The sequence below is a fragment of the Octodon degus genome, unplaced genomic scaffold (genome assembly GCF_000260255.1).
Source record: "Octodon degus isolate 3935 unplaced genomic scaffold, OctDeg1.0 scaffold00007, whole genome shotgun sequence".
Taxonomy (NCBI): Eukaryota; Metazoa; Chordata; class Mammalia; order Rodentia; family Octodontidae; genus Octodon; species Octodon degus.
The window spans coordinates 1,036,511-1,048,871 of NW_004524583.1; the positions used below are offsets into that span (position 1 = coordinate 1,036,511).

The 12,361-nt window shown below is 40.1% G+C and overlaps 1 protein-coding gene across 1 annotated transcript in view; it reads right to left on the minus strand.

The window, feature by feature from the left end:
* The window catches only part of CUNH3orf52 (chromosome unknown C3orf52 homolog), a 66,135-nt gene that overhangs the window by 48,949 nt on the left and 4,825 nt on the right, over positions 1-12,361 (minus strand). Inside the window, exon 2 of the mRNA XM_023701248.1 lies at positions 5,067-5,196. Coding sequence (XP_023557016.1) covers positions 5,067-5,196 — 130 coding nt within the window. The remainder of the gene's footprint in view (positions 1-5,066; positions 5,197-12,361) is intronic.

Sequence of the window (12,361 nt, forward strand, 5' to 3'; positions counted from 1 at the left end):
TTTTGTGTTCAGCAGCAAAATATTTCCATCAGCACACTCTACAAATGGACTTCTCTTCCACCCTATGGGTCATGATTCCATCTGAGTTTACAGAGTGGATTTCAAAGAAATACCTGTCCCACGAGTGACACCTGGCCACCAGTAACTGTCATGGTCATTATGCGTGTCCACAACACACTAGAACTTTGTGCGATATCCTGTCCTCAAACGGTTAGAAATGCTGGTCATTTATTTGCCATTCCAGTATTAATCTTATGTTTTACTCTTAGTACTTCTTTGCTATCATGAAAACTTTTTCTTAGTTCAAATAAACGACAACAACAATAATATGAGCTTTGTTTTGTTTTGTTTTTAATGTATTTAGTATAGGGTCTACAGGGTCTCATTATGCAGATCAGACTTGTAGTGATGCTCCTATTTTCAGCTTCATCACGCACTGGGATTACAGGCATGTGCCACCATGCCCAGTCTCAATCACAATCTTAGCATGCCCTGTGGGTGGGGCCGGCACCACATGCTGGAGGATTGAACCCCAGCACCTAAGCAGGCACTTTAATCCCCTGAGCTACCTGGCTGGTATTATGAGGTTTTAAGGAAAGATAAAAATGTAAAGAAACAAAAATGTAGTGGGTCTGCACAATTACTATTATGTCACTGCTCTGGAGGACCTAGGAGTTTATAGCATACTAACACTATCTGACTAAGATTTCCCCATGAGTCACCTTACACCAGGGAATATTGCCCTGAGAAAACTGTTGGCCAACACCTTGCCACTTACAAAGTACAGCATGCCTTCTCACTGAAGGGCCCAGAAATCAAGAAATTGAAAGAATCAGGAAGGCATCTGCAGTGCTCGGGAATATCACATGATGGTCTCAGAGGTTGTAACTTTACATTATACTTTCAAGCAACCACCTACCTGTCAAGCTTTTATGAATAAGGTATTACTCAAGAGCTCTCCCCCCCTGACTGGGGTGAAATAGTGAAAGAAGGAAAATCTTTGAGGACACTTAACTGAGCACTTCTCCAAATTATCTATAAAGTAAAATGACTTTGAACAATAGAAACCCTTTTTTCTTTTTGCATTACCCTTTATATCAAAGAATTTATAGTTCCTCAGACAGGAGAGAATATATTAATACCTTTTTTTATTATAAATTTGGGACAAAAATCAAACCTCCACTTTCAACAGAATTACCTGGGCTCCCCTATAAAATTGGTCATTTAAATAAAACTCAGTGTCACATTTTTCTAGACTACTGACCTTTTTTCTAGCTCACACTCAATGCCTGAAGCTAAGTCATGGCCCTGAATCTGCCATCAACCCAACCACAGCCAGGGCAGAGGTGTGGGCAAGACCATCCCAGTTGTAGGAAACAAGGGATGCACAATCTGTAGAAATCAGCAACAACATTAATATCAACTACAATTTAGACCATTGTAAGTCTCACCACATGCTCACAAATGTTAATAATGTTGGTGACAATACACTACTAGGCACTCTGCCCTAGTTCTCCTACTGTCTTCCTCAACTAGCTATCTTTTCCATTCTAGTATGTATTTACTGTCCTGTGCTGTATTCAATCCAATGGCATAATCACTACCTCCAAACTCTGCTTCCAAACTAGTCTGGAGGCTTTGAGAAAGGAGACCGAGGGGGTTTGGAGGAGGGAAAGCAAAAGGATGAGTAGCAACTGCAGTTTCTGAGGAGCCTCAGGTTCCAAATGAATCTAGGCAATGGTAAGTATAGCCCTTGACTCTCAGAACACTACCATTTTCCCAGAAAACAATACTTTCTAAACAGTAGGTGTGAGCTGTACAAACAGTTGATTCATATCAATGGCCTTGGCATTTAAGTAATGGTTGATTATTAGCAGTTTGCCATTTGAGAAGTTGACTACAGAGCTGCTCTGGTTAAGTCAGGGACCATAAAAGAGGTGACCCTTGTCCCACACTTTTTTACAAAGTATTATTTTACAATATATTATATGTTCCTCCCCAACCACAAAATTTCTTCCCTGCATTTTTATAGATCTGGCAAAATGATCTCAATATAATTTAAAATTCTAAAAATAGGCTAGAAGAATATAAAAACCCTGATCTTAAATTATTTTAAAATGCCAAGTAAGAGAAGGACTAGAATAAAATATAACAAAATTTTAAGCTTATAGCTAAGAAAACACATATTATCTTTGAATTTGAAGCCTTCTGTGTAGTTACCAGGACTCCTCCCTCAGCCCAAACACCTAATGGCTGACATGCCAAGTGAGATAAAGGTATTTCCTGGATAAAAAAAAAAAAAAAAAAAAGCTTAATCTCTCTTACAGCATTAACATATATAAAAATACAAATTTATAATCAAATTAAAATTAAAATTTTCCCTATAAGTATAAAAATTCTTCCTTGAATTGAGCCACATAACCGTTCATGTCTCCAGAAAAACTACTGCAGAAAATGAAATTCCAGTCTCTAGAGATTGCTCTTTGCAAACTGAGGGCAGATGACTGAGAAGGGAAGCTAGATCTTGGGCCTTGTGTTTTAGAATCTTAGAGTCTGAACCACTACCTCTGTTCTGTGATAAGCCCCAGACACTACCAAGTAGATAAGTCAGTCACCTCTCAGGAATTTTGCACCAACTCCCATTTGTGGGATTTGATATGGAAAGCGTCAATGATCACCCCAACTACCCTCCTCAGCACGATAGAGTATGCAGGGTCTTACTTAAAACCATCCAGTGACCTCAAAAACTCATATATCCCACCAAAACTAGGCCCCAGTAAGTGAACAGATTTAGCATGTGCCTAGAAACTCATATGTTGATGTTGACTGATGTCATCAAAGTTTTCCTGTTCAAGTACTCAGAAAGGCTGAAGCAGGAGGATCATTGCAAGTTCAAGACCAGCCTGAGCTACAAAGTAAGCTCAAGACCAGCCTACACTGCATGGTAATACCCTGTCTCAAAGGACAAAAAAATAAAAAAGCAAGACTAAAAGAACATATAATAATCTATTAACAATACGAATGCATTGTATGGATAATTAAACATGTATTTTTTTATCTATGTATTTGTTACAGGGTCTCATTACATAGCTTGGACTCATAGTGCTCCTCCTGTTTTCATCCTCCCCAGAGCTGGGATTACAGGCATGAACCACCATTCCTGGACTCAGTTGCTGGCTCAGCATGCCCCTCAGGTGGGGCCAGACAGCATGCAGTACCAGAGATTGAACCCTGGTCCGTGCACTTGCCAACGCAGGTCTTTAGCCCGCTGAGCTATCTCACTGGCCCTTGAACATGTATTATTTTAAATAAAATAAATAACATATATTTTATATTCACATACAATAAAATATAATAAAACTTTCTAAAATACATTTAAATAGTGACAACTTGCAGAGACATGGTCTATAAACTTTTCTAAACCTCAAATAAATATATTACCCACTATTTTATCATTTGTATGTAAAATATACCAGAGAAACTTGATAGCTACTTTCACTGAACAAACTGTAAAAAGAAAAAATTCAAATGAGGATAGCCTAAGATATAATAAAATATATATCAGTGTTTATTTATTTTAAAAAAATTTTAAATCACTTTAATCTCCAATGAACAAAATTTAACATAAAATATGGTCTTCATACTGCTACAATTTATTAAACAAACAACAAACAAAAAAGTCTTATCTGCACAACATATTCCAAACCAGTTTTCAATTAGTTCAATTAAGCTTTCAATTACTTTCAATTAGTTCTCTTACCCTAGGCTTATACTGCCCAGGTGACCTACTTAATTTTGACCTCATCCTAATCTTGTTTATCTTTGAGAGCTAAGCATTTTCAAAAGCCACAGGTACTTCTTTAGATGGGTGAATCTAAAGTGACTGGATCCAGAGTGGTGCCAGACAACCTCCAGCTTCACCATAATTTAATCTTCATGCTTCGTGACACACTCCCTAGTGCATTGACAATTGACAGTTGCCAGGACAATAATGGGAAAGAACCACAAAAGAGGAGAGGTGCAACCTGAATTCCCAGCAAAAACTCTGCTCATTCTCAGAAAAGATGTGATTGTCTTCATCTTTATTAGTCAGTCTGCCACTGTCCATTTCTTTTACCTTATGTCTGCATGATCCCAAACAGATGCTAAGTTGATTTGGGGAGTCTATCTCCTGATTCTCCTATTCTTGGCCAACAATAACAGAATTTTCTTCACTGCTCAGTCATCACAGAGTCTTAACAGTTCCAAGATTCCAAGAGAAAAGTCTACATTTGTAATCTCATGGAAGTTATTGGAATTCTCATAAATTAATTCCAATCTACCACATCCTGTGCAACTCATGGTGAGAATAAACATACTAAGGCATATTTGTAGTTTTCAGGAGCCAAGGGGCCCTAAATTCAGTCAGAACAGCTAACTGAAACAAAGGCCTCAACCCAGGGCCAGCCCAGGTTTTATTAATTCATGAAGAGGGGAGTGGCTCAGGGATGAGTGAGAAGGAGAATGGAGGGAAGTACGTCACTGCTGTGAGCTGGGCGAGGTAGGAGGCCTGAAATCACCTCCTCTGCAATATGCAGAGAGAAAGAGATGCAGATACATATCACAGGTTTGAGCAGTATCTAGTATTCTGCGGTCAGGGCTTCAGTTCTGATGTGCAACTTTCATGCCCTGAGATGTCACAGCCTCTTTTCTTGAGGCTCACTCTCAGTGGACCACATGGAGTCTCTCAGCCTAGCTCACACACACTACTTGGGAGCTCCAGGTGGGGTATCATTGACCTGTCACACTGCTTTAAAATCTACACACCAGCACCACAGCTAGACCCACTTACACTGCTTAAGGCCAATTGTGGGGATAAGGAAACATCCTAGTCAGCTCTGTAACTATCAACACAGGGCCAAATGCTCTTCTTTCAGGGAGAGCTGGCCAGGTGATCCTTCCACAAGTCACACTATTTATGTTACAAACAATGAAATAGCAAGGGGTAGGTTCCATTTCAAAGCAAGTCACAAGCATTAAACAAGTTCTTAACATGTGTTGCCTTAGTCACATGAAAATCCTCTTACCTCCAGTGAGACATAAGCCTATGATGATTACTACAATGAAACCCAGGAAAATGGAAGTGATGACCATCCACAGTTTACACCTTGCACCCACAGTCTTATTACAGGAGCTCCAGGGATTTGCCTCCTTCACCTAGAAAGCAAAGGAAAAGTCATGTGGTCTTCATAAATGTTCTTGAACCCCTTCAAGGGTGTCAGTGATACAGAAATGAAGGCAGCAGAGTCCTGACCTCAAGGGGATACTTACTTCTACATCAAGTGTACAGAAGGAGCTATTGGGAAGAATGGAATCTCACAAAAAAGTTAACATCAAAGTGCTTTGTGGGCTCTGAGGTAGAAAGGACAGGCAGGATTCTGAAAGACAAACTTTTCTTTATAGTTTACAGAAGAATATGTGTGTTTTTTTTGTTATTTATTTTTTTCCATAATTTTATTGAGAGACAAATAGCAATGAGACAGTTTTAAACCAAATTGGTAGGACAGATTCAATAATTAACACATTGCTTACATTCTTTCTAGTGGTTAATTGCTGTACAAGATGTGGACATGATATCCTATTTACAAACACCATTAGAACAAATCCCTCTATTCATTAAGAGAATGTAACTATATATCTATCCTAACCATTTTGAATACACAGATACAAAATGGACATTCATCTGTATCCCCTTTTTTTGCTACGTTCCATTATTTGAATATTATAGGTGTGTTAACTCAGTATAATATTCTAAAAGAGTTCAGTGGTCCATAATAGTATTGGTTCTTCCACTTCACTGGCAATGTCAGAAATTGTTGACCTGAGTCCCCTACAGCCCAACATAACAGCATGGCTTTATTTCTTATATTTCATTTTTATACTTTTCTGCTGGATGGTTAAGACCAAAGTAAAACAGGACCTATGCAACAAGAGTTGTAGCTTTTGGGTCTGATAAGGTCAGTGAAATCTCCTCAAGATTTATCCTGAGATCCCGTACCTCAGATGTAGAACCATTGTCAGTGTCAGCCATATGGATGAGTCATGGCCATTGCTTGGCCAATGTGCTCTCTGTGAAAGCCTGAGAGAATGTTTTATCTCCATATTACTCTCCTTAGGCACATTCTACATCATCGATCACTTTCCTCTTTGGCCCCATAATCTCCTTTGGGACATTACCAAGTTACATGATGTTACAGTACAAGTTCTCATATGTCTTGAGTCTTAATTGACCTTGGAAGGCTAGGGCCAAAATGTTGGCTTTCCTTGTGGCCCTCCTTTTTCTCTAATTTTGGTCTGCAAACTTAGATTGTTAACCCTCCAGAAGAGAAGTTTATTATTATTACCATACAACCTAGGCTGTTAAGCTTAACCTCACTATCTGTCTGAATATCAAACATCTTAGGCATAACATGGAACAGGTATTTTTCATCAAGTTTTGATATGTTGAACTTTAAGTACCTACAGAATATGATGAAAAAACATTTAAAAATTAGAATATATTTTTAAAAATAGGCATAAAGAATTATATAATTCTTATGTTTACACATAAGTCCAAAAATCTAACCATATACAATCTTGAAGCAGGACAGTCCCACAACATTCCTTTTCCTGTCTCTTGCCTTCATTCACCACGCCCTTCTTTTAGAACAATCATCTACCTGAGAGACAGCACAGCAGCAACTGGCATGTCATGACAAGCAGCCTATATTCAGAAGACCAGAATGACACCCACTCCAAACATGAAACTACTATTACAGATTACCATCTTCAGTGCAGTAGCTTAGTTCACAGGTATCAGTATATATAGTTAGTCAGGGTGAGAATCTTTCCAATTAACTGCTAGATTCAAAAATCTTCTGAAGATTCTCAGGATCATTGCCTTGCTCATCTTTTACATATAACTGTATGGCTTGACATTGTCATATTTCCTAGCTCTTCTCCTTTCCCTCTCTTGATTAGTCCTTGAGATCCTGATTTCCTTTTACTTGTATTATACCTTTCTATTTGTATTTCTTCTTTTGAGTTCTTATATTAGGGAAACTATATGACATTTAAACATATGTGTCTGGTCTATTTCACTTATGAGTATATGTGCAAGTGGCATCCATTTCAATATAAAGGCTTCGAATTTATCATTCTTTATAGCTGAATAATACTCCATTGTGTAAAAATACCACATCTTTTTCAACCATTCCTCAGGTGATGGGCATCTTGGTTGTTTCCAAGATTTGGCTATCACAAATTGTGCTGCTGTAAACATAAGCACACATATATCTATGATATGATGTTTTCAGATCCCCTGGGAAAATTCCCAGTAGAGGAATAGCTGGTTTAAAAGGGATTTCCAGTCCAACTTTTCTAAGGAGTCTCCACACTGATTTCCATACCGGTTGCACCAGTCTACATTCCCACCAGCAGTGGAGAAGGGTTCCTTTTTCCCCACAGCCTGTCCAACATTTGTTGTTGGGTGATTTCTTTATGATAGCCATTCTTTCTGGGGTGGCACATGTGTTATTTTTAATTGACACATAATTGTACATCGTTATGAGGTTCAGTTGTTATTTCATTACCAGTATACAATGTGTATATCAAACATTTACCATTCTTTATGTTAGAAACATTCAAAGTTTTCTCCATTATCTCGAAATATACTATTAATTGTCATCAACCACAGATGCCCTATGGTGCCTGAGAACACAGAAGCAATTTCCCCTCTCCAACTGCATTCCTATGTGTCTTATCCAACCCCTCTCCCTTCCTGCCTCCACTACACCTTTTCCAGACTCTGAAAATCACTAGGCTACTTCTATGACATCAATTCTTTAGCTTCTACATATAAGTGAGAATAAGCAGTGTTTATCTTTCTGTACAAAAGATGGGCTTTCAAAGGTATTCAAAACCCAGTAAAGAGCATGCATGGGGTCTCTTCAAAACAGAACCAGCAAACAGTGGAGTCTGAGGATAAGAAGGGTGTCTGAGGCAAATAATGAAAGCTGTGAGTAGAGAGAGTGCAGGCATGGGTCATCCTCCAGAGGTCGGACTACTGCTGGAGAAGTCAGACTCACTTTGGTGTATACTGGTGACATGCTGAAGGTTTGGGAACACAGGAGCTAAGCTGAACATTGAGAGAAAAATGTGTACTTTGATGTTTATTTATTTACTTATTTGATACAGTGTCTCACTATGCAGGTTGGACTCATAGTGATCCTCCTGTCTGAGCCTCCCCAGTGCTGGAATTACAGGTGTGCATCACCATGCCTGGCTTTGGTGGCCAGCTGGGTGTGCCCAGTGTTCTGGGGGCGGCACAGCATGTCATACTGGGGATCAAATCCTGAGTCCTTGCACTTTCCAGGCAGGTGCTTAGACCACAGAACTATCTCCCCAGTACCCCCACCAAAAAAAAAAAAAAAAAAAAAAAAAACTGTACTTTGAACTGGACATACCAAGAAAATGTTAAAAGACTACTGTTGTGCTCTTAATTCTAAGTAAGAAGAGATCTGGAAAAGAAAGTGGAAGGGATGGATGCACAGATCCAAGGTGCACAGATGAGCCGCAAATGAGCTTCAGTGTGCATCATGAGGCAGAGCGTTCGCAGGGCCAAAGAAAATGACTACCGCTGCTTCGGTTTACCAAGCACCAGTGTGGTTTCATTTAACCCCAGCAACTCTCCAAGGTATATATTAGCCCATTTCCAAGTCACCCTTTAGAGGCTAGTCAGGACTAATCCCTGAGGTGTCACCTCAAAGCCCCCACACTCTCCCTCTCTCGCACAACTTCTCTGCATCACTGTGTGGAGTTCCACATCATGGATGCGCCTGGCTGCCTGAAGAGTCCCCACCCACAGTGCCTTTGCCTGCCCCTACATGGCTCTGACTCTTCACCTTCTTACAGCCTGTGAGGGGATTCCTACAGGAGAAATGAGGAAATATCATGGAGAAAAAAGTATGTTTCTGAATCTCAAACACCTGGATTCCATTCCAAGGTATACCCTTAAAGGCTGAGGTACTTTGAGTAGCCTACTGAAACCCACAGGACCCAACATCCTCAATTTTAAAATACAGATGCTCCACAACATATGATGAGTTACATCCCAGGAAACCCATTCTAAATTGAAAATACCCCAGACAGCCTTTAAGAGATGACGAGTGCCGAACAGTCATGTGTAGTTCTTAAACTACGTGCCCTACTTGAACACTTACTGTATTTTTATTTATTGTTGACTGAAAAAAAAGTATGTTCTTTATTGGTTTCCTTCAAATTTTTGTTCAGGAGTAGTTGTCTTTATAGCAAGTGTTAAGCTGCTCAGTTTCCTAGTGAAGAATGGGAACACCTTCAAAAGTAGGACCATTTATTTTTTGAACAAAATGTTACTGTATATCCTCTATAAAAATCCTGCACCCATTTCAAGGATGAGTTACTTAAGATGTCAGCTTTATAACCTCTATGAGTCTATCCTCTGCATAAATTCTGTAATAGTTGACATTAGGCTTAATGGAGATGTTCTTGTGTATTAAGTTCAGATATTGCTAAGTAAAGCAATAACCATCAAAAAATAAAAACAAAAGCTAAAAACCAGAAACTTGGTCAATGCTAGTAACAATTTCTGGGTGCTTGTCACTCCAGTTGTGACTGACTCTAGTGAATGACTGCCACTAAGATCTTCCAAGGACTAAATCATCCTAAATTCTTGTCCTATTCCCCAAAAGGACAGATTCTTTATCAGAATTATGGAATAAAGTGTGATCTATATTGTAATAAATAATTTTAGAAGAAAGCCACAGTTAATGTAATGTTCATTAACACTATAGATTACATTGAAGGGAAAAAACAAACTGAGGTCTTGAATATTTTTGAGACTACCATGTAGTAGTACAATTTGAGAACTCTATAAAATCACAATAAGCACTGATCTAATTATTCTAAAAAAAAAAATTGTGGGGGTTAGAGATATAGCTCCGTGGCACAAGTGCCTGGATTCCCAGTACTACAAAAAAAGAAAGGGGAGGGGGGGGGGAGGAAAGAAAGAAAGAAAAAAAGACAGACTAATTATGGTAGATAAACGTTACAATAATGGTGACTCAAATTGAATTCTTATTTCAAATTAATGTTAAGTCTCAAAGCACAAACCTTGAGTACTTACTCAGGCTGAACTGAAAGTCGTGGCACCTCCTCTGAGTGGAGCATGTGTGTGCTGTTGCTTTCTGAACAAACTGATTGCCTTATTAGCAAAAGTTAAATGATTACAGCTTTACTCAGAAATTTTGAGTTGGCTCTTTCCAGCCGGCGCCGAGCAATGGGCATCTCTCAGGACAATTGGCACAAGCGCCGCAAGACCGGGGGCAAAAGAAAGCCCTATCACAAGAAGTGGAAGTATGAGTTGGGGCGCCCTGCTGCCAACACTAAGATTGGTGCCCGCCGCATACACACAGCCCGAGTTCGAGGAGGCAACAAGAAGTACCGAGCCCTGCGGCTAGATGTGGGAAACTTCTCCTGGGGCTCTGAGTGTTGTACTCGAAAAACAAGGATCATTGATGTTGTTTACAATGCATCCAGGGGCCGGGGAGATGGCTTAGTGGAATAAGCACTTCCTTTGCAAGCGCAAAGGCCTGAGTTCAATCCCTGGTTCTGCAAAAAAAAAAAATAATAATAATAATACAATGCATCCAATAACGGGCTGGTCCACACCAAGACTTTGGTGAAGAACTGCATTGTGCTCACTGACAGCATGCCGTACCGACAGTGGTACGAATCCCACTATGCACTGCCCCTGGGCCGAAAAAAAGGGGCCAAGCTGACTCCTGAGAAGGAGGTGATTTTAAACAAAAAACGATCAAAGAAAATTCAAAAGAAGTATGATGAAAGGAAAAAGAACGTCAAGATCAGCAGTCTTCTGGAGGAGCAGTTCCAGCAGGGCAAGCTTCTTGCCTGTACTGCATCAAGACCAGGCCAGTGTGGCCAAGCAGATGGCTATGTGCTAGAGGGCAAAGAGCTGGAGTTCTATCTGAGGAAAATCAAGGCCCGGAAAGGCAAATAAACCTTCCCTCCTGGTTTAACTCATGTAAAAAAAAAAAAAAATTTTGAGTTGGAATTCATGTGTCACAAATGGTATCCACTTCTACTTTTTACTGTAGGGTGGATAACTCATAAAGTTTTATTTCATTAGAATTCACCTCTTTTTAAATATTATCTTTTGAAACTGGGTGTGGTGGCATGCACCTGTAATCCCAGCACTTGGGAGGCTGAAAACAGGAGAATCACTACAAGCCCGACCTGTATATGAGACCCAGTAGACCCTGTACTAAATACATATAAATAAATATTATCTTTTGAGTAACACATATTTGTCTTTAAAGAATAAAAATAAATTGAAAATGTGGTTGTTACATCTAACTTAGCAATCATCACAACTTAGCAACACAGCGCACTGCACGTTATCAGCTGACACTCACAGACACAGGGCTGAGTGCAAGCTGTGCTTGGTGGCCACTGCCCAGCCGCACAAGACAGTGACACTGGCCCCAGAAAAGATCGAGTCTAAATTTAAGTAGGACTTGTAGTGAAGGTGTATTTATAAAGTCAAAAAACATCCTTCCAAATCATGCAAAGCCAACGACAATCTATGGATAAATAATTTAGCCCACAGGTCCCTCGTAAAACCCAGAGATTATGTACAAAAAACATCTGCTGAACAAACATTAGGTGCTCAGACTAGGGGCAGAATCACTACTCAGTTCACTAGGCATGTTCTCCTGTCCCACAGAGTGGCAGCAGACACGCCTGAATTGGCACCTTGCTCACTTTCTCTCTTGTCCTTATTTTGGTTGCGGCAATCAGAAAAGAAATTTGTCGGTCCACACAAGGATGACATTTCCCACTTCTTCAGGGGACCCCAGCCTGGCTACACACCCGACTCAACTGAGGGATCTGAATGGACACATTCCTGGCCCTACCTCCACACAGTGACCAGACCCTGGCTCGTCACTTCTAACTTCCCAAGGTGAATCAATCACTTGACAAGGTTCAAAATGTCTGGTCTGATGCCTTGCCATCCTTTGAGAACTAGGTCAAGCCCTCCTTGCTACCCGTCCCTTATGTAACCTCCTGGAGCTGCTGCTGCTGCTGCTGCTGACTGTCTTGTCTGGTTTCATGTTTAAACACAAACAGAGGTGAGCCTTATCTTTCCAGGTGAACTGAAACCACGGAGAGGAGGGAGGGGAACTTCTAAAACTTCCCTGTGCTGACATTCCTCAGTCGAGCCTCCTACAGATAACACACATTTCAGAAATACCTTGCTTAGCTGCAGAGAGAGGGGGAGGAGGGG